The sequence below is a fragment of the Ixodes scapularis genome, unplaced genomic scaffold, assembly GCF_016920785.2.
Source record: "Ixodes scapularis isolate PalLabHiFi unplaced genomic scaffold, ASM1692078v2 PGA_scaffold8__174_contigs__length_109621045, whole genome shotgun sequence".
NCBI classification, from domain to species: Eukaryota; Metazoa; Arthropoda; class Arachnida; order Ixodida; family Ixodidae; genus Ixodes; species Ixodes scapularis.
Genome location: NW_024609883.1, coordinates 77,681,498 through 77,703,052, shown reverse-complemented (window position 1 = coordinate 77,703,052; position 21,555 = coordinate 77,681,498). Strand labels below are relative to the sequence as shown.

Here is a 21,555-nt window from a genome sequence, read left to right as displayed (position 1 = left end):
ACGCGTGTAAAGAGCGAACATAAGCCACATCATAGACAAAGCTGCATAAAAAGTTTCGCGGAACAATTTTCTTTTTTTAGCAGTTAGAGCTTCAAGAGGATACTCGCGAATACTTGCAGTACTCAAAAGACTGCCGTGTTTCAGTTAGGTGAGTTCAAGCAAGGCGCTTTCGGAACCACGAATAAATCAAGTAGGATAGGTACGAAGAACTTCCCAAGCACTGCAGTCCACAAACTACAAGAACAAGGGAAGAAATAAACATAAAAGCGACTACGCGTAGTGTTTTTGAAAACCGCAATTTTATATATCTACTATTCTGTTTCAACCAAAGGAGAGAAAAAAACAATAAAAACATTTGAGGCCATATAACTGCACATCGCCTTAACTTCCGCTCAGCTAGCGGACACAAGTGATTACAAAGAACGTAAAGACAAATCTGGGATTACCTGAAACAAGGCAGAGGGAAGATCTCATCCAGGTGCTAATCCGGAAGGCAACAGAGTTCCTTAGACACATCCGACGCACCCGACGAAGTGTTCACAAGAGCGGCGATCGAGAGGAAAAAGCGATGTGGGCCGGACCCGACAGGTGAGAATTGGCGTTTCGGTACGTTGGCGTTATTTCGGTACGACTTCCATCTTTCTGTCATTACTTTCGCGCGCTAAAATGTTTTTTTTTTGTAATTTTATTTTATTTTATTTTATTTTATTTTATTTTATTTATTTTTTCAAGTACCTCAAGAATTTCGGGGTTCGCTGTTTCCTTTTACCTGTTGCTTCTGTTCTATATTTCTTTTTATTTTTTTTTTATGTTCGTGCCCCATTGCGGTCTAACCTCAGCTTCCACATCATGCCTTCTTAGACCAAAGAAAGAGGAAAAATGCAAGAAAAAAAAGAAAGGAAATACCAGCGAACGCTGGCGCATATTTCTCTTAACCTACTTTTCCAGTGCTTCAAGGGTCATCTTCTTTTCACTTTTCACTTCAAGATCGGCGCACTTGCTCGTTTACTTTTTATTTTAGTTTTATAGCAACCGAAAATACGCTCTTTTTTGCGTTACTATTCTTTTTAGTTCTCTGTGTTCCTTTTTTTTAGTGAATTTATTGTTATTGAGTGAAACGCGAAAGCCTGAATTTGTCGATTGACTTGTCGTCACGCAACCGAATCTCCCCGGACTTCCCGTATTTTCACTCTCCGGAATTCCGAGAAACTTTTGAACTTACCTAAGTTGCATTTGCAGAAGTGCTTCCGCCTTTCACAATATCTGGCGTGACGGTGTTTATGGACATATACACAGGGTGTTATTTTAGCCAGTCTGGAATTGTTTTTAATGTAAAACTCGCGTTCGTTTTTTCTTTGTGTTTAATTTTTTTAGCCCACGGGGCTAAGTTGGTGGCCATGGTTCTTCAATAAAAAGAAGACGAAGTAAAATAATTAGTTTTCAAGTTAACAAAAATCCTTAATCTTTTCTTCATGTTTATTTTTTGTGGGCATAACGCCTTTAGAGAACGAAAGCTGGACCTCAATGCAATCTAGCCGTGTCGTATTATTTTGATTAAGAATGTGTAGTGATACTATGGAACGAGAAATGTCACCCTAATACACGGCTTCGAAGCGAAACTAAGCGGTAAAAAAACGTTGTTTTCATGCCGACGCGTGGCTTGACGCCGTCGGAGCCGGCTTCGCTTTAGGGAACAGGAAGTGGACGGAAGAATCGACGTCACCGGCGCTCTTTGCCCGCTCGGTATTGGTTTGAGTCCGTGCACAATTTCTCGCCCCGTAGCACCCAGTTATCAATTTTTTTTTAGTAGGGTTTCACAACACGGCTAGACAGTATTGGCGTCGAGTGTCGATTCTCCTATCCCTCCCAAAATAAAATGTAAAAAAGTTGAACGAAATATTTTAGTTGCCTATGGCTAACTTGTTAACACACTTCGCTTTGATTTAATGATAGAAATGGCCCCACTAACGTGGCGTCAGAGATAAAAAGAACCCTAGCGCAAGCCCTGTAATAACGTTCATGAAATATTATAATATATCAATATTTGTTTCTTTACGTGAGATCGTGTCGCAGTGCGCCCTCTCATTCAATACAGAGGGAGAGATTTTATTAAAAAAGCTCAACATTCTATTTTATGAAAATGCTAAAGTGAAGGACGCCTTAACCCCCTTTTGGAAGATTGTTATAATTGTCAATTTAGAGCATCTTCCACTTTTAAGTACTACTATATTAGCCATTTGTCCTGACTGTATGAAATATACTATATTGCAGCCCGGTTTAATGGTGCTCGCCTTTCGGACTAATTTTCTGTCTCGATCCCAAATAGCACACGCACACCTAAAAATGCATTGAATAAAAAAGTTATGCAAGTTAGGATTCCAATATTTTAAATACCTTCACGGACCATCTTACATTCCGTTGAACATTTGTATGAAGTATTCTACATTCAAATACTATGCTTGTTAGATTCTTAAAAGAAGAAACCCAAATGTGAATCTCGCAAGCTTGGTATGTTTATATTTTCTTAATTCTATGGCTATTTCGTAGAGTCATACGTTCAAAAATTGACTTTAAAATTTTGATACAAAATCTCACGCATTCACATTATTTTTTCGAGTTCACTCCCATATTCTGGTACGTAAAATTATTATTAATGTGACAAATAACATACTTAACGCACCGCATAAGTAGTCACTGTACTCGCCTCTATAGTACTGACAACTTGTGAACCGCAGTGTATGGCTTATTATATGTTCACACCTTTTGCTCCATGATTCGTAATTCTCCATTCTTACCGGCTAATGCTGCGATCTGATTGGCTGGGGAGCGACCACAAGATGGCCGGAACTAGCCAAGCTCCACGTTTCCCAAACTCTTACTGACTAGAGCAAGTGCTTAACAGATGAGGCGTTTTCGGCCACGCCATTTATACATTCAGATGAAGCCGTGCTAAGGTACCATTTTGAATAGTTAGCCGACTGACATATAGAGGGTGCTGAGGCGCCCATCACCAAGAAATCGCTTGTATTTTGATGATTTCCGTTTCATCGGGCTGGCATCTGTGTTGGCGTTTGGTGTCAAACTGCTGAGTGTTTTGACACAAATTTATGCTTTGGTTAAAAAAAAAAAGGAAAACGACAAAACGATATAGCCGAGTCAGGTTGAGTTGAGTTGAGTTGAGTTGAGGAAACGTCTTTATTTAATGCCATACATAGCTAGCTGCATGCTCTTGCTTTAAAGCGTCCGCAGCGGCACAATATATATATATATATATATATATATATATATATATAATATTCACACAGCCGCGCCTACACACCAACCTACATGGTGGACGTTCTTTTTTCTCATTTGGTGATGCATGTTTTTGTTTTATTTGTTTTTAATGTCGCGTAGGCGAGCACGGTTAGAAGGAAAAACCGTTGGTAATCCTTATGCTCCATCAAAACAATAACTTCGCCATCACAAAAAAAAAAATATATATATATATATTGTGATGGCGAATTTACTGGCTTGATGGAGCATGAGTATCACTAACGGTTTTTCTTGTAACTGTTCTCGCCTACGCGACATTAAAAAAATGTAATGGATTGCTAAAAGCAGGTGAATTCGCGGGCGGTTTTTTTTTTGTTTGAAGATACCGATTAGTTTTTTTTTTAATCTCGGCAGTTTAGAAAGTTTCCCCAATTGATGTAGCGAATCTATGAAGATATAAAATATTATCTCAATATGTGTCCTTCAAAAAAAAAAGAAAAAAGTACAGTATTGGGTTGAGTAGACTACTCACTAACGGTCGGTATCTAAGAATGCTCGTTACAAGGAAGCTTATCAACACCGCAATCAAAATACTTAGAAAATTTCATCGTAGCCGCCAGGCTACTGAAAGCAAGTTCCTATCAAACCGTGAGGTCCAAATCTTGACAACGATGCACTCGAAAGATTTCTGTTAGGCTGCATTTTTTTTTTTGGCTTCACATGATATCAGTATGTTGATAAATTATCTGAATTAACCGAACACGTGTTTTTACCTTATAATTAAATCAATAAAGAAAATATTCAAACAGTGACAATATGAATGAGAGCAATTACATCGAGTTTTTATCGTAAAGAAAAAAATTGTTTGGGGTTGATATAGAGAATTATTTTAAAGGCATAAAATAAGACTTAATTTAAATGTTTTTTTTTTGTTTGTTTTTTTCTCATATAGTTCCCCCAGAAGACAAGAGCTAGTACTTTTGGTTTGTAAAAGCAGAAACACATGACGCTTTCACAAAATCAGTGTTCACTTTTGGAGATCGCTCTTGCCCCCCCCCCCCTCCCCCCTTTTCATAGTGAGAGTGAAGTGAGGTCCGAAATGCCAGATTACGAACATTATTTGCACTTTTAATTGAAAATCTTCTGATACTGTCATTCAGCAAACCGCGACTCCGTAACCAGTCAACGTTTCAATTTCCGCCATAACAATGGATACTCCTCCCAAGGTTTTAATAATCTTAGTACATTTCCCAAATAGCAAAGATCATGTTTATTACGTTGATTTGTCCTCCCTGTTGTTTAATATCTACGTCAACGATCTCGCTAGATTAACATCAAGATGCTCAGTTTTTCAATACGCAGATGACACACTGCTGTTATCCACTCATGTCAGCCTGCGCAGTGCAATAAACACACTACAAATAAATTCTACGAAAGTCATGAACTGGTTTGAAGCCAATCAAATCAGAGTGAATGTACAAAAAACAAAGCTTATTTGTTTCCGCAGTCCACTTAAATGACGGTGCATCGACATCCCTTTTATATTACATTCCTCATCTTGTGTATCTTGCACCTGTACACCCATTCCATACCACTATACAGTCAAATACTTGGGACTTTTTTTCGATAGCGATCTCTCCTGGAACACACACCTTGATTATCTGGCTAAAAGCCTACGAGGTGTATCTTGTCTGTTATACCATACAAAAAACGTTCCTCCCAATCTCCGTCAGAAAGACAGTCGTGAATGCTCCTTGCCTACGGAGTTCTTCGCTATGGAATTACTATCTTTGCCAATTGCTCAACCCTCTGGAGAACAAAAATTGACGCCATTCTGAGGAACATCGCGAAAACGTTGCATATAATCCGAATCTAAACCAGGACGATGATATATTCTCTTATGTGGGCTTGCCGCGTTTTCTACCCCTTTTTCATAGATGTGTCATCGTAAGACATTATTGGCTCAGTCAATTTAAAATACCTCGAACTGCCCAGCGCTCTATAAGAAACAGTGAACACTTTATAATTCCTCGTGTATACACTAAATATAGAAAATGTGTTCGGTCGTATTATGTTCCTCGCATATTTAACAAATCACCAGATTTTCTTGATCAAATTGACTCTCAGCGTGTCTTAAAAAAACGCATAAAAGAATTGTGCTAGTAGCCGCCTATTGAAATATACACAACTGGAATCTCTCTAGGACCGACAGGAGGCTAGGTATTGTTACCATGTGAGTGACTGTTCGACCATCAGCCTATATGCCCGCATGATGTTTATGTAGATATACGTATTTAAGTGTATATTTACGCGTAGATCTAGTCTTGGACGTCTATATGCGTTGTGGTGCACTCGATGTTGTGTATATGCCCAAATACTCATTTATTTGTGTGTGAAACGCGTGAAACAACTTTAAATTGTGTATATATGCCCAAGTACTCATTTATTTGTGTGGAAACCCGTGAAACTTTAAATTGTGTATAACTGTCTTGTATTCGCGCCTGAGAACAATCCGACTAATCACCACGGGGCCTAGTCGCACAAGCCGACCCTGGCTTCGACTGACCCGCCTCGTACGTGCTAAAGAAAGAACAAGCCGAATAAAATTATTATTATTATTATTATTATTATTATGTTTAATGAAGAATAGGGTTGATGCGAAATAAACATTGTGTGAAAACGTACCTGTCGTTGACTTTAAAAGTATATTTTGACTCAGGGAACGAGCTTACAAGAAGTCCATAACATACATTTTAACTCCACTTGCATAAGCAAAACCTTAATTCAATTTTTTTTTGTTTTTGTTTTTGACGGCGAACGCAAATTTGCATCGCAAGAATAACGACCATATTTGCCGGTCTGTAGTCCACATACAGTATAGTCTACCAAAGCAAAGTTTGGGCTGAAAAAGTTTTTTTTTTTTAGATAGTCCGCACTTTCAGCACTGACCACATTACGTGTTTTTATTTTCCATGTCTTACTCCTGTTAACTATGATAGGCCGTTAGTTCCCCGATAAGTAACTACATGGTGACTAATAAACCAATAGGAATTCAAATGTATCTTCTTTCTATAATCTTGTAATCTTGATTTGGCGATTGCGACCGATAGATGTTTGTGCCATACAAAATCAAGCTTGATCCGCATTCTTCCCCTGGGTGCAGCTACCTTGCGCGTCACCCAGGAAAGCATCAAGGGCGTAGCGACACACCGAGTGTCTCAAGTTTTATTGCTGACTAACAAACACCGTGATCTCCACAACCGCACGGGGCGAGAATCGCATTGATAACGAGCGATGCTGAAAAAGACATTATTGTACTATATAGTTAATACATTTAGTTAGCTCGCACAACGTATAACATAAACTTATAAGCATGTACCGTCAGCAGGCTATAATCCAGAAAATTCAGTAGCATGGTCCTACGCTCTCTAATACACGTGGGTAGCGAAAGCGTTCTCCGCAACAAGTGCCCCATCTGTTGGGAAGTTCTAGAATTTGTACTAAACCAGTTTGATCGGTTTCAAAAGCCATTGCCAGATGGCGTCAGTCTTCCTGGCCTTCTCAGACCCTCTCACGCTGCGAAATGAAAGAACGCGCCAGGAGGTGGCGTTACCTTCTTTAGCATATCGGCTCGAGTTGAGTGAGCCGCAAAATTTAAAGTGAAATGGAGTCGAAATGTTTAGAGAAATTGATGAGAAATGAATTATTTGTCGTTGAATATTTCTTTATTAACTGTAACATTTAGTTCACTTACGAAAAATATATATAACATCCGTGATTAAAAGTGATTAGTTTAAAGAAATTATGTCGCAATTCATTACGTTCCGCGCATTTTTTGCATTTCATAAATTTTAGCTTCATTTCTTACGTTACTCGAGTTATTAAGAAGTTTCAACTTTCGTAGAGTAGTATTATATTTTTTCTAAGTAATAACTTCGACTTGCATGGAGATCAGAAGTTAGAAAGTTATTTTTGTACCGCATCGTCACTAAGGCAATTAATCTTTTTACTAGAGGCCCCGCCCAGAATGACATAAACACAGTAAATTGAATATTCCCAATTAACTCGAGCTTTCTGTGGCCATTTATACCTTATGAAATCTAACGAGTATTTTCCTCAGTCACGCAGAATTCTGAAGTAGATATGTCGATGACAAAATCCTCGCTACCAATAAATGTTCAAAAAGAATTGTACTTTTTGCACTAGCCACGTTGTGGGTAGGTTAATACGAGGGTTATTAAAGAAAAATATCAGCACAAATGTTTCAGTGTCCATCTCACAGAAATGTTTCGAAATCCAGGTTTGTTGTGGATCATTGCATTGGGAGATCCTTGGCTGATTTGAAAATGATTTTCCATTATTATCTATCGTAACTCATACATCCGAAAGAGTCAGTTCACCTGTACGCTCATTGTTGTCACCAGTCGTGGACGCGAATGGTCGTCCGACGCCTTCTTCAAGACTTACACTTTTGCGTCCTTCCTTGAAGTTTTGTACCCACTTAGACACACTTCCTTTGCGACAAAACACGTTTTACACTGCGCGGCACCAGCCACACCCTCAGATCCAAAGAAGTTAATTACAGCGCGCTGCTCCTCTTTCTCTGCATGTCACAAGTGGGACGGCAATTGTTTCTTACACCGCAGTCACAAACTGAACTGATGTGACACGTTCAAACCTGCACAACAGTGATTTTTGGGACAGCAACCGCGTTCGAAGAGCGCTGTTAAGACAGTCTGGTCAACAGAAGTTTTAAGATATAGCAGGCTGAGTATGGCTAATTTTTTAATCATTTTCGTAAATCCCTTGTTGTTCAATATCATGCCTGCATTATTTGGTCTGCACTAATTGTTGAGCGGGAATCTAAGTGTTGATCAATTCAATTTATTGCCACAATATCACAATGATTTCAAAATTCGCTCCTACCCACCTACTGTAGTATCTGATTATCTGACGCGTCACTAAAACGTAAAGAAATTGTATAGTAGCCAGAGAGATGAGCATTGCGCATGAGAACTGATTATAAAATGGTTCGTTTAAAACAACGTATCCTTGCTGTTTTACGCAGCAGATGACACTTGGGCCCGCTATACCTTAAGGCCCGTTCACACTCTTGCAACCGAGTACGACCGAGAGAGACGCGATCTGTTAAAACTTCTTCAAATTTCTTGGGACGAGGGAACTCATTGGCATTCGGGCGCCATCTATGCGGTGACCCTGGAACTGCATTTCACAAGAGCGAAGGTTTCGCGGGATTTCCGAGGTCAAATGTGCGTAATACTTATAAGAAAAGCTCATTTATAACGTCGACAAAAGTTTTTTGAGCCAAGAAAGAAAGGATAATGCGCGGAAAATAGAAAATATGCCGGACCGACAAGTTTACTCTGCTACCCAATAGATGGCGCCAGTGTGTCCTCTCGTTGTAAGAGGTTTTAAGGAACCCAGTTTTAAGAGGTCGCAAGAGTGTGAACGGGCCTTTAGTCATCGACATTGGAAGCCATGGGGAATAGAGTAGACAGGTCATTTTTTTTATTCGGTGTTTGTGTTTACTCGAGTGGTGATGTGTATGACCGAACACCTATGCTACTTAAATGTGGTGTAAGGGCCACTCACTTCCACAGCTGTTATTGCCGCATAATCTAGCACATGTGATCAAAAGCTTTGTGAGCCTTGTCATCAGAGATGAAAAGCCCAGGTGATAGACAATACTTATTTTTTTTTACTAAAATAATAATTTTTTGTTCACAATTATAGTGAAATATCTGAAAAGAGGCGCAGCCTACAACATGTCGGCTTTACGCCAATTATTCTGCAGACAACAATAGCATCCGCTCGGTTAAAAGGAAATCATTTCAGTTAGAGAAACAAAAAAAAACTCAGAGGCAGTTTTCATTTTATATTTTCGTGATATCAATGAACCTCCTTTCGACGTCTTCTGACATAAAATTTATAATCACAGATGGGCAGATCTCTAACTTCTTTCTTATCTTCACGTACGAAGTATACATATCTCCCCTGCTTTGAGGTTTCCATCAGTATGACAGTGCCGTTAAAGGCCAATAGTATGTAGCTACCGTATTAACTCAAATACAGATAATTTCAAGTAAAACATTCTCTTACTTTCTTTCACCATGAGCATGCTCAGAACAAGACGTTCCTAAAAACAAAATGACTTTTTAAAATGCCGCGTTATGCAAGAGACGTTTGGAGTCATCAACTTATACTCACCCCCTATCTTGGTGCAGGTTGTCCACCTGAATAATAATACAAATAATAGTTTTTTAATTATGTGCCTAAAATTGACTTCTAATTCACAAATTAAAATAGGAATTATATCAAGCAAAGATCGCATAAAAGTGCAAGTTAACAAGGGAAAAAGAAAGATAGACATGGCTCGTATAATATACATTACATACTTGGTATTACATATACCAGCCTGTCGCGGAAAAATTCACGATAACTGAAGACGCCTAAGCTAGACGAAGCGCTCCTATTAAATTGAGTCTGCATACGTGAGATTGGCGAGACCTCACAGCAGGCACGTAGCCAGGATTTTCTTTCGGGGGGGGGGGGGGGGGGGGGGGGCCGCTTATGACAAAATGTTGTATGAGGGGGAGGGGGGGAGAGGAGTCCCTAGCAAAATGGAAGGTTTCGGGGGGGGGGGGGGGGGCGGGCCCTATGGGCCACCCCCCTGGCAACGTGCCTGCTCACAGATAGAATGAACGTAAAGATGTTAATTCCGTCCGTGAAATGAACATGTGAAATGAACGCAGAAAGTGATACGAGAATTCACACTGCTCATAACTATGTCACAATCAAATGCCCCATTACCCAAGCTGTTAAAAAAAAAAAAATCGCGCATTAGTACATTTTTTGTTCAGCAAAGGCCGGCACATAATTCTACCAAGAGGAAATCATAGTTATAATAAAAACGGCGATGAAAGTGCCCATATACACAAGACGTATGCACATTTTTTTCCCTCACATTTAATATCAGTGACTGCGGGAAAAAAAACAGTATAATTTGTTCGGTGCTCCGCAGGTCGCATGTATTGTGTCTCTCTTCTCTGCGGAAAAATAGTTGTGCGATAGGCAGTTTCATATTAATGTTCATATTTTCTGATTCACTGCTCACGAATGGTTTTTTATTAGTATGATTTCATAATACTAAAAACGTCTAGTTCTTCAGTGATATTAATTTTTAAGTTTATAACTTACTAAACCTTCTCCTTATTAAGGCTATAACGCCACGCTCACCTTCCCCGTACCGTCAGGCGCTGCTTCAGCCTGGTTGTGCTGCTATGCTGTCTAGCGACGCATTCGAGCGGCCAGAGGCAGAGGGACTTCTACTCTTCAGTGTCCACTCTCTCTGATCTGATCCACCTGGAAAAAGAGGTTAAGGCCAACCTCCTCGAATACGTCGAACATCTGAAGTTTGTTCACGACAGCATCCTCAAGTAAGTCTTACCTTTTTCAGTGATAATCTGGTCACATGCTACATAATGCTCATGCTTTCGCAAGCAGCATCCAAAGGAGAAAGAAGGGGGAGGGGAGAATTGTATATATTTAGGTAGGAAACAATTGTACTAGGTTGCACACTTCATAGAGTGTTTTATATATCAATGACACTTTGAATTGAGATACAGGAGGATGGAAGCATGGTACCATATAAGATGGTACAAGTAGGATCTCCGTTATTGCAATCTACAACTGACAGCATTCCCTACAATCTTCGGGTTTTAGAGTGTCTTTTATGTTCAATGTTTAACTTCGCACTTTTAAAGCATGCTCCATCGTGGGCTTTATGTTTGGCAGTTTCGTCCACGAAAGGCAGCCTTACGAAGATATGACGTCACCGTCCGCTGTTTTTGACTACCTGAAGCACCCAGTGCATGCCTTCCATATGACCAAGAGAATGACCGTCGGCCTAGGGACCATCGAATCGCACATCCATACCATGCGACAGTATGGTGAGTTTATTTCATTCTTCAATGAAGTACACGAGGGTACTGCGTGAACAAAAGCCGAATTAATTTACAGTCGTCATTTTCTGTTATTGTTCATTTGTGGTCAGGGTTGTCAAGCGGCCGCTGAACGCAGGTTACAAACACGCCCACCAAGTAACCTTTAGGACAACGGTTAGGGTGCAGGCTAGCTGGAGAACATGGAGCATTTTGCTAAATCCGAGACTGGAGAAACAAAAGACAAGGATGGAAACATAAATGACACGGACATTTCACGCACAAACTTGTCCTTGTCAGTTGTGTTTCCGTCCTTGCCTCTTTTTCCGCCGTCCCGAGTTTACCAAAATGCTCAACCTTTAGAGTTGTCACCCGTGACTGGGCAAACAACACTGATCTATTCGCCAAGAGGATGTTCACTCGGCACCAACTTAAAATTTGTGCAACGCATGTACACCTCGCCTTAATGTGCTGGGATGTATAGAAATTTTTCACTTGCGATTAAAAAGTAAAGTGGTGTATCCATTGTCAAGAGCAAGATGTAGGGTGGGAAATAAATATAGTGGGTGCTGACCATCATGCAGATGCCCAAGAGCAGAAGAGCAGAGTGCAGCTATGGTGAACAACGAACACACCCCACAGAGACCTCTCGGCTTGGAGGCACAGTAGTTACCACAATATTTAAACGAATGCCGAAGGTTTCACATCGAATATATAAACCAGGTGTTTTTAGGTAGGTGCCACGCAAAGCTTTGTAAACTCTATTTCAGGGCCAATTTATAGTTCTATGCTGTTGTACCCTGCTACTAGCATGAAGGCAGACGAAAGAAAACCGATGCAGGTTCTTCCATAAATCTGCAGATTGACCTGACATTTTACGTGTTTCATTTTAAAGCACATCATAACTTTTCTCAAATCTACAGCGTTTCTAAGTATGAACAACAAAGGTTTAGCAGAGGGTGCTCGATGACACAACTTCTCCACATGGTCCTTAATTTTGCTACAGTAATTGACAATCAATCAATCAATCGATCAACAAACAAATCAATTCATGAATCAATCAATCAATCACTTTTATTTACATTATCAGATAGTGATATAGGCTGCAAAAGCAAAAAGTCGAAATTGTTTGACTTGACGAGGCCTCTAGAGCCTTACATGATGGTCAAATCAATGCTGTTTTTGTAGATTTTGCAAAGGCGTTCGACAGGGTTTCGCATCGCAAGCTATTACATTACCTGAGGCTGGTACTACATACTGACCACTTTCTAAAATGGTTAAACTCTCACCCCTACCCCTTTAACCTAAAATGATTAAACTCTTACCTTAGAGTTCGCGTTCGCGGACAAAAATATTCCATTGAATTATGATGATCATGCAATTAATGGAGAGGGACAAGCGAGCTGGACAATAACAACGATAAGCCTGGTACAGCAGCATGTTCTGAGATTTTGTATTTGTTCTTTGTCCTCCTTGTTCCGACTCCTCCAGGGATTATTTTCGTTGAAGTAACCGTTCAACCAGGCGTAGCCCCAGGGCTCGGTGCGCGGAAAATTGCTTTCTTATTAATGATATGATTGGAGATAAACCCACCATGTAGTGTCAGTTTTTCGCCGATGACCATAAATTGTTTTTCAAAATAAATTGCGTTTCTTATCAAACATATTTAGATGGTAGCCTTCATAGGTTCTGGTCGTGGTGACAAAAGTGGCAATTGCACTAAGTGCGTGTAAATGACAATACGGCTGAGGAAGGGACTGCTCCTTTTTCCTTACACTATCAACTCCAATTTTTTATCTGTAGTCGATGAGTACTTGTCACTAGGTGTTCAAATTACTTCTAGCTTAAGCTCGACTTTTCACATTGGGCAGGTTATTGCTTAAGAGTCTAGAAAGCTGTGGACGCTGCGAAGGACTATGATACATTGCACCCGTAAAACGACGCTAATGCCGTATAAATCTCCAATCCGTCGTCTACTGAATATGCTGACATCTTATGGGACCCCTATTTAAAATCGCATATAGAACAGTGGACGAGGCTCTAAATATCACTTAGGTTTATTTATAATTCTTATGGAAAAGAGTCACATGTTCCACCGTTGTATGCTGCGTCTGGACTGCCTGAGTTGTTATGTCTAAGGAAAGTAAAACGACTAAAGTTTTGTACATAGGATAATATATTACAAAACTTGTTTACGGCTTGATGTCTATCTTCAGTTTAACGTGAGCCATTACACAAAACAGAAGCACGAGAAACGGGTTCGTCAGTTTCGTTGATAGAAAGTTGTTTTAAAATATTTATTTTTCACGTTCCGTTTACGAGTGGAACGAGTTCCCCCCAGCGTGAATAGTATTGTCTCTTTTACTCTTTCTAGTGCAATTGATGAACTTTGTTTTTCTATTAAATAGAACTCCAAGGAATAAACTTCTTACTCGTTTTACGAATGTTTATGTGTGTTTGTTTGCTTTGCTGACTTTTTTATTGTTCTACCCACATCAAGTCTTGACCTTAAAAAGTTGGCCGCCACTATCTTCAAAGCAAAAAATAAATAACATTTTAAAACATCTCTGTCTTGTGATCTTATCAAGTTATTCCGCATGCAACTGAGCCCGATACTGCAAGCCAGAGACAGCCTGCTGGAAGAAAGATTCCTTTTCTATGCTCCAGTAACATTATTAAAATACGAAACTTATGTGAATTCAGGAGTCATCTGTTTCACGCACGTTCACTGAAACGTTTGGTGTTTTACAACACATTACGTGTTTTACCACACCAAAAGCGGTAAGAGGACTACATGTATCCAAATAATGCCTTTAAAGAATCCAACTCGAAATCACCCAGGCCAGAATTATGAACTACCTTTTAATTTATAATGGATACTAGTCTCCTTGCAATAGAAATTTATAAATTGTCATTAAGGAGCTGACGAATTTGTTGCTATGAGACATAAAAAACTACCAAGGGAACCTTGGAAATTTAGCAGGATCGTTATACCCATACTATATGCATGATCTTTTGCAGATCCATTGGTGAACATCACGGAAATGCGCAGACAACGGCTGCTTCCTTGGGACGAGGACTTCAACGGGCTTGCAGCATCACTTATCAGACTTCAGGACACGTACTCTTTGAACCTCAATGAACTGACCAAGGGACACCTCCGCACCGAGATTCCACGAAACCAAACAGTTCCTGGACGCCTCCCGCTGAGCGGTATGCGACACTCGTCCTTAATCAAGCACTACTATATGTGGTTTTAGAAAATCGATCCTAAACGATTTAGTATAGCTCCTGGCGCAAGTTGCTTGGGAATCTAAAGGGCTGTTCACACAGAACATAGCAAATGTCGTGCACGCTAAAAAACAAAAACAAAAGCGGTGACGCTTATAAGAAAACGTGGACGTTGCAGGGCGAGAGTACTTTTTCAATGAGGACATCAACCAGGCAAATCAGCATGGTTTTCCTTTTCACCTTTTCACTGTCATCTCCTCCGTTTTGTTTTCGGGAGGTTGGGGACTGACAATAACAGCGAAGGCGATGACGATAGCCAGCAGTATGTATGAGTGGCTACGTCCTGCCCTACGTCATGAGCTTGCTCCAAGGCTCTGAACAAGTACAGAAGCGCAAAAAAAATTTCCCTCTGGCAAAAAAGGAAAAAAAATGTCTTGAGGCAGATCAGAACTAGTACAAGAGCTCATTTTCCGGTAAAGCAAACACTGCAAATTGCAGAAAACGGTTCCTGTTTGGACAGTCATTAAGACAGTCAACAGTTAACGGGAGTTCGACCCAAACCTTGCTGAGCGCTTGCTATGGAATGGTGGTGTTTAAAGAAGGTGCTTTTCTTTATTTATTTTTTTTTTGGAGGGGGGATGCTGAAAAATAAGTGGTAAAGAGGGAGAATATGGGAAGACAAAAAAGGAGCAGAAAAAAAAAGGAAGCGCGGACTAGCTCTCTTGACTGTACAGGCAACGAAGGCGCTGCTTGCATCAGGCACGTTTGATCTGCGTACCCAAACGCGGATAAGTATCAATTACCAGACAAGCCGCGAAATGAAAGATAACGAAAATATTTTATGTTAAGAAAGTATTTAACCTCTCAAAGGAAAGAAATATGAGCAATAAGATGTGTTCTTTAATTTTATTTTAAATATAAGAAGAACCACACGTGACCCTACAGACTCGCGTACTGATAGGAAGAATCACGTGTCATTTCCTTGAGGTAAGGCGGTTGCGTTAAAATGTAATTTGTCAGCTCTCTTTTGTTCGTCGTTTACAGCTCGTGACTGCTTCTACATTAGCCAGGTGGCTATGCACCAGGGCTTTTATGACCGTGCCGTGGAATGGTCCGAGCAAGCGATAAGCAAGGCCGCCGGCGAGGAACCCCCTACCATCACCAGACAGGAACTAGACCCTTTTCACGAGTCCGTCATCAAAAAGGTGAATAGATTAACATACTTTTCATGTTGTGGATTACGAGGTAAAGGATCTAATAAACCCTTTGCACAGCGTGCCCCCTCCAAATATGAGTGCTATTTCTCACCGCGGAAATAAACTACGAATTGTCCAACGCTCAGTCGCCCAAAAATAACACTAGTTGTTTGGAGCGAATCCCAAAGTTTCAGAGCCAGCCGTTATCAATAATTAGGTGAATTTGTGAAACTTTCAATGAGAAAATGGGAATGATCAGCTGATGCCATTCATCTCTATGTATTTGTGGGCTTGGCCGGCCACTCTTTATTATTGAAAGTTTTAGAAAATCGCTTATAGCGTTTGGATCAGATAACTTCGAGCTGAACTTTGGCATCTGGTTCAGAGCACTAGCGCAGCATTTGGACGGAGATAGATCATTCAGCGTTACGTAAACTATTCCTTTCGGTTGGAAGAAACTCTATTCGTTTTCCTGTAAAATGTCACGATGAGAAAGGAGTAAAAATATCACCCACAAAATGCTGTGTGCTCAGCTAGATTGAACCACATGCTCCTGAGCGTTACGATGCAAATAAGATCTGAGTAGAAGTCTTGCTAAAACTGAATATTTTGGCAGAACGGTGAGCTATTCCCAGATATATTAGTTTCTTTACAAGTGAAAAAAATATATACATAAAAAGTTTGCTTTGGTAGCATATGTTACAAATAAATAAGAATTCAGCAAAGATTGGCGAAGGAGAAAACCGAGGTCGTAAAATTGTGAAAATATTGAGAAGACAAAAGGAAAACCGAATACTGAAGAAAATCAGAAAATTAATTAATTACCAGGTTTTGAAGGTTTAAACGTGAATCAGCTTCTGTCGATCGAGCATGAAGCAGAGCTTTACCACCTTCATTATTGAATCTTTCATTAGAGACATCACTCGAGTTGATATCGGCTGACCTTTTTTACCTGTGGTAAAAAAGCTCGACGATAGGTTGATATTCATAACAAAAAAGAAGTAACGAATTTAAGAAATTTGAAGGAAATGTTATTGATTGTGCTGAAGTAAAAATTAAATTCACTGTCGCGTTCTGATTTTTTTTGTTGTTGTTTAGTGTTACTAGAAACTTCACAGTGTGTCAAAACCAAAGTTTCACCAGAGTCCTCCCTCCCGCGCAATAACTTTGCGGACATCGTGGCGTCGCATACGCAAGGCCAACTTTGTTGTGACAGTGCAAATATTCTTCACGAGAAAATGCCTTGACGCCCACCGTCTGAAACAGCATTAACTATGCAGCTATGAAGCTTAAGCATAAGTCGTTTAAGGCACCACAGGGCGGAGTTTAAAATGGTGGACTTGTCGCACTTAAAACAAACTTCTTGCTGTTTCGTCCTGTTCTTTTTTTTTTTCACAGCATGACGAGGTGCTCAGAACCATGGGAGAAACAGGTGAGCTACTTTGTTGTTTTTGTTTACGCAATTCTTTCTGGCCTCTGTATCGCTGATGACGCGGTGACTCATTATTCATATCTAGCGTTGGAGTAGCCGGCGCCATTTGAAGGGTGCTGAATTTTCCATAGCGCCATTTATTTTCTTCTTCTTCTTTATATCTAGAGTGCTTGTTTGTGTTTAGTGGTTGACGAGTATCTTGATGCGTGCGTGACTTTGAGCCTAGGACTCTGTATGCTTTATTTGTTAGTTCTGGGGTTGAAGTGTTTCGATAGATTCGTGGGTATGTCATTACAGTCTGATGTCCATAGTTCGTGACAATTTAGAGGCACTTACATAATCAAATAGAGTTTTTATACTTCAGGCACAGGTATTGAGTGTGGCCCATAGTACACAGCAGAAAATAAATTCCACCTCCTAACATTGCATACTTTACCCTGGATTAGGTTGCTACTTAATCATAACAATTTTGCTTATGGACATTTTTTTAAAGTGAAACCAAATCAACTGATTATTTTATCAGGACTGCAGTAGCGTCCCGTCTTAAGCAGCCAGGAAAACGACTTTAATGAGCGATCTCTGTTAATGTTTTGCGGTGTCTCGAACAGGACACCGCCAGTTGTTAGAATACATTCCATTCATTACGCACGTACAGTCGGCACGGAATGAAACGCGAACATGGAGCACATGGTTTTCGACCCACGCTGGGTCACCTAGAGACGCAACACCGAAGGTTTGGATGCACTGAGCAAGAGTCTAACACATCGAAGGAAGAGCCATCTTCTTGCAGCTCCTATCTGGTTCAAGTGGTGCAGCATCTAGCGAAAACCATGCACCCACTGTTCGCGTTTCATTCCGTGCTACCTCAGGTTTTCTGTTATAGCCATGGTTTAAATACTATTCGACAATAAGTGTTTGTTCTGCTCGACTTTCTAAATGCAGACTCTAAACACCTCTCACTATGAGTGACAAGTGAGCTGACTTTCTTGGCAGCTACTACGATCTCCCAGCTACCACGGTGTTTTGGACCGAAATTTGAGTTTGGTTCGAAAATTCAAGGTCTTAGAAACCCCCAAGAAGCCAAGGTAGAGCTGAAATTGACTTTCTTTGGCCAGAATCGGGGTGCCTTGGCCATAATTCGCTAAACATGTGCCAAAGTTCGGCTTTACTGCTGGTAGTTTGGCTGTCAACATTTGGAGCCTAAATCACCGAACAAGTGCCGGGGTTAGGCTTCCCCTTCTGGTTCTTCGGCTCGAATGTGGCAACTTTGAGCCTAAATTGCCAAACAAGTGCTAGATTTTTCTGCTGGTTCTTTGGTTTATGCTCAGCGTCCTTTTCACCAGTCTCGCACTTTGGGGCAATTATGTAACGAATGCTCGTTACATAATTGCCCCAAAGTGCGAGACTTGTGAAAAGGACGCTGAGCATAAACCAAAGAACCAGCAGAAAAATGTAGCACTTGTTTGGCAATTTAAACAGAAAATCCATAAAACCGCAAAAGTAAAAGTACACTGCCATTAACTAATACATTGGAGTAAATCCGTATTAGATTCAAGTTAGGCACACAGGACTGACAAGCTTCGTCCAAGTTATATAATTAGGCCTGTTTCTGGCGTGCTACCTGGGCTTCTTTTTACCATTTCTTAAGCTCCATCGCTTACTCAAGTACGACGCTCACGCAAAATTAATCGGAAAGGAAGCTAATAGGTCACTATTAGGTGGTGAATGCGGGCAATTTTCAATTTCAGGAGTCCAATAATTGTCTTCGTACTTCTGTCTCATCCTACATTACCTCGAGTCTGTCCATCTGCGAGTGAAATAACGTATTTACAGGAGGGCCTTCAGATTATTTGTTCTGAGATATACTAAGGTAATTTTGATTCGATTCTGCTTCTTTCCACGTGGGCAGGCAGAAACTGGCAAACATACGGAGTACCTGTACGAGACCGAACAAAGCGGTCCATGGAGTTCAAGGCACAGCTCTTCAATGAGGACCTGCCGCTGGATCTGGAGACACAGAACTACAAGCGACTTTGCCGAGGAGAACAGCTAAGGGTACATGTCTTCCACTCACACGACATTTCGTTTTTCTAACAAACATGTTCGAAACAGATTGCGAACATATTGGTCTGAAGAATACACCGCACGCGTGGGCTGTCTAACACATAGCGACAAATATATTTTTGAACGCAAAACGCAATACTATCCGCTTTTGTTTTGCTTGCATGCACGAAGCCCCGCCGTAAGCTGTTTGTTAGCTGCAATTTTGGTGCGTTTATCCTCCGAAGTGTTAACTGAGCATGCCGTTTGTGCCGTTGTTGATTTGAAAGTAGACAACGTAGAAACTTTTTGGGAGTGATAAAACATTTTGTTTCAACAGACCGTTTTCTAACATTGCCTCGTTATTTTCTTATTTTTGTAGGAATTTCATTTATGAAGAGGAGATTTTTGTTAAGAATGTAACGAGTAAGAACGTGAACGCCAGCAAATTACAATAATCAGCCATTTTAAAGTTTCAACCTCCAAACAAGGGACTAAAACACAAACCTTTTGAACACAGTCTTTAAGACAGAGAGTCATAGACTGCTTCAGAAGAAGATATAAACTGAAGTGACAGAAGTTAGTGAATATGAGGTGTCTTAAAAAGTAAGGAAACGGTTACAATTGACATAAACACAAACGACATTGACCTTTGAATATAACGAGAATAAGCATATTCAGCAAATCGCTCTTACGTACGTGGATAAGACCAGCGAATGGTAGTGTAGAACTTGAAATTAAGAGAAAAAAAAATTAAGGCTCCAAACAATGCTGTCAAGAAGGATGGACAGCGAAGCTGTGGTATCACCTGCAGCGATTTCCCACTGCAGTACGGACCCTTTTTATAACAAACGCCACCAGGTGGTGCTCTAATCCTTGACGTCCCAGAGAACTTCCGGTTTATAAAAAAAATGAACAAAGGCCACCTTAACACCGCTGCTTGAAATGTAGATGAAATGTTTAACCACCAATTCTTCAGGTGTACGCAAAAAAACACAAAAAAAACACGAAAAAACAACAACAAAGGAGTGCGAGATCTGTTAAAACGTTTTTAGTATTCTTGTAAACCAACTTGCCTCCTTTCAGATGTAATACTGTACTGCCAAAGGCCTTCGTTAAATCTCCAACTATGTTGTCCGCATAGCATTTATGCTTTCTAGCACTGGTGACATAAGCAAGCTCAACAGGCTTGCAAAGACGGTGCGACCGGAAGTCGTTTGGGACGCAAGCGACAGTTAATGTTTGTAAACAGCAAAAGGGTCTATACGAAACTATTGAAGAAAGAAAAGTAAATGTACTATACCAAAACGTTTTTACAGCGGAGCTGTTAAGGGCTAGTTTCCCCAGGATCGTGTCCCCCGCAAAGAGATGAAGACACCGAACTCTGGACACCTACCGCCATCTATGGGCGACGGCGGCAAGCTACGTATCTGGTCGCCGCCTCGCTCATAAATGGCGGCAGCCTTTCCACTCTGGCTTGCCGACTTGCGGCCGGCCATTACTTTCTATTGTACAGCTCCGCTGGTCTTCCTTCTTCACCAAAGTGGAAAGGCTGAAAGATTTTATATAGAATAGACTTCGCACGCTGCCGCTGCCGTGGCAGCTTATGCAACCGCAATCCTTACCGAGTAACGCATGCGGGGAGCGCCACGTGCTTCGCATTGTTAGCGAGTCTAGTGACGTCACTCCACACTTCGTACTATGCCTTTGCCGGGACAGCTTATGCTATAGCAATCTTTACCGATAAAACGCATGCGGGGAGAGCTACGTGATTATCATCTATCACGTAGTTTTGACAGATGTTTTGTGGATTCTTATTGTTAAGTGTCAAAACCAGATGAGAAGAGGTAAGGCGCGCGCGAACAGTGATAAGACGAGCGCGATGGTTCTCTGTCGAAGGACGCGAAAGAACCCAACCATTGCAACGAGTCATATACAGCTTCGCTGTAAGACATATTGGCAAGCGATATTGAAACGTGCTATACATGAACATTCTTAACATTCCTGAAGTGACCTCGACCTTCACATGCCTGGCGCTCGAAACACGCCATAGACCAGGTCTTCCCAGTGAGCCCAGTGAGCGGGCGTTGCAGGCGTTCTTCCTCAGTTTTTACAAATGTGATTTGTCTCCTATCAACAGACGCCAAAGATGGACAGTAAGCTGAGGTGTCGCTACTACAAGGGGCAGCATGGCTTCTTTAAACTACAGCCAATCAAGGTCGAAGAAGCCAACCTCAAGCCTTATATCGTCGTGATGCATAACGTCATTCAGGACAGAGACATTGAGGATCTGATGGCCTTCGCTAAGCCACGGGTAAGAAAGAACCAAGCTCCATTTTACTTCCAGAGATGTATAGTTCCCTTCTTTTTAGGCTCTAAATGTTGGGATACAAGTTAATGCTGAAGTTAGCATATTTTGAGTATTTGCTCTAAAGTATTA

At 40.7% G+C, this 21,555-nt stretch overlaps 1 protein-coding gene across 1 annotated transcript in view; it reads left to right on the top strand.

Annotated features, from left to right (window-relative positions):
- Positions 1 to 353: 353 nt before the first annotated feature.
- The window catches only part of LOC8024821 (prolyl 4-hydroxylase subunit alpha-2), a 35,652-nt gene continuing 14,450 nt past the window's right edge, over positions 354 to 21,555 (top strand). The window contains exons 1-8 of the mRNA XM_029975636.3: positions 354 to 588; positions 10,530 to 10,712; positions 11,071 to 11,225; positions 14,238 to 14,429; positions 15,492 to 15,652; positions 17,042 to 17,075; positions 18,985 to 19,130; positions 21,256 to 21,429. Of these exons, the coding sequence (XP_029831496.2) occupies positions 569 to 588; positions 10,530 to 10,712; positions 11,071 to 11,225; positions 14,238 to 14,429; positions 15,492 to 15,652; positions 17,042 to 17,075; positions 18,985 to 19,130; positions 21,256 to 21,429 (1,065 nt within the window). The 5' untranslated portion in view covers positions 354 to 568. The remainder of the gene's footprint in view (positions 589 to 10,529; positions 10,713 to 11,070; positions 11,226 to 14,237; positions 14,430 to 15,491; positions 15,653 to 17,041; positions 17,076 to 18,984; positions 19,131 to 21,255; positions 21,430 to 21,555) is intronic.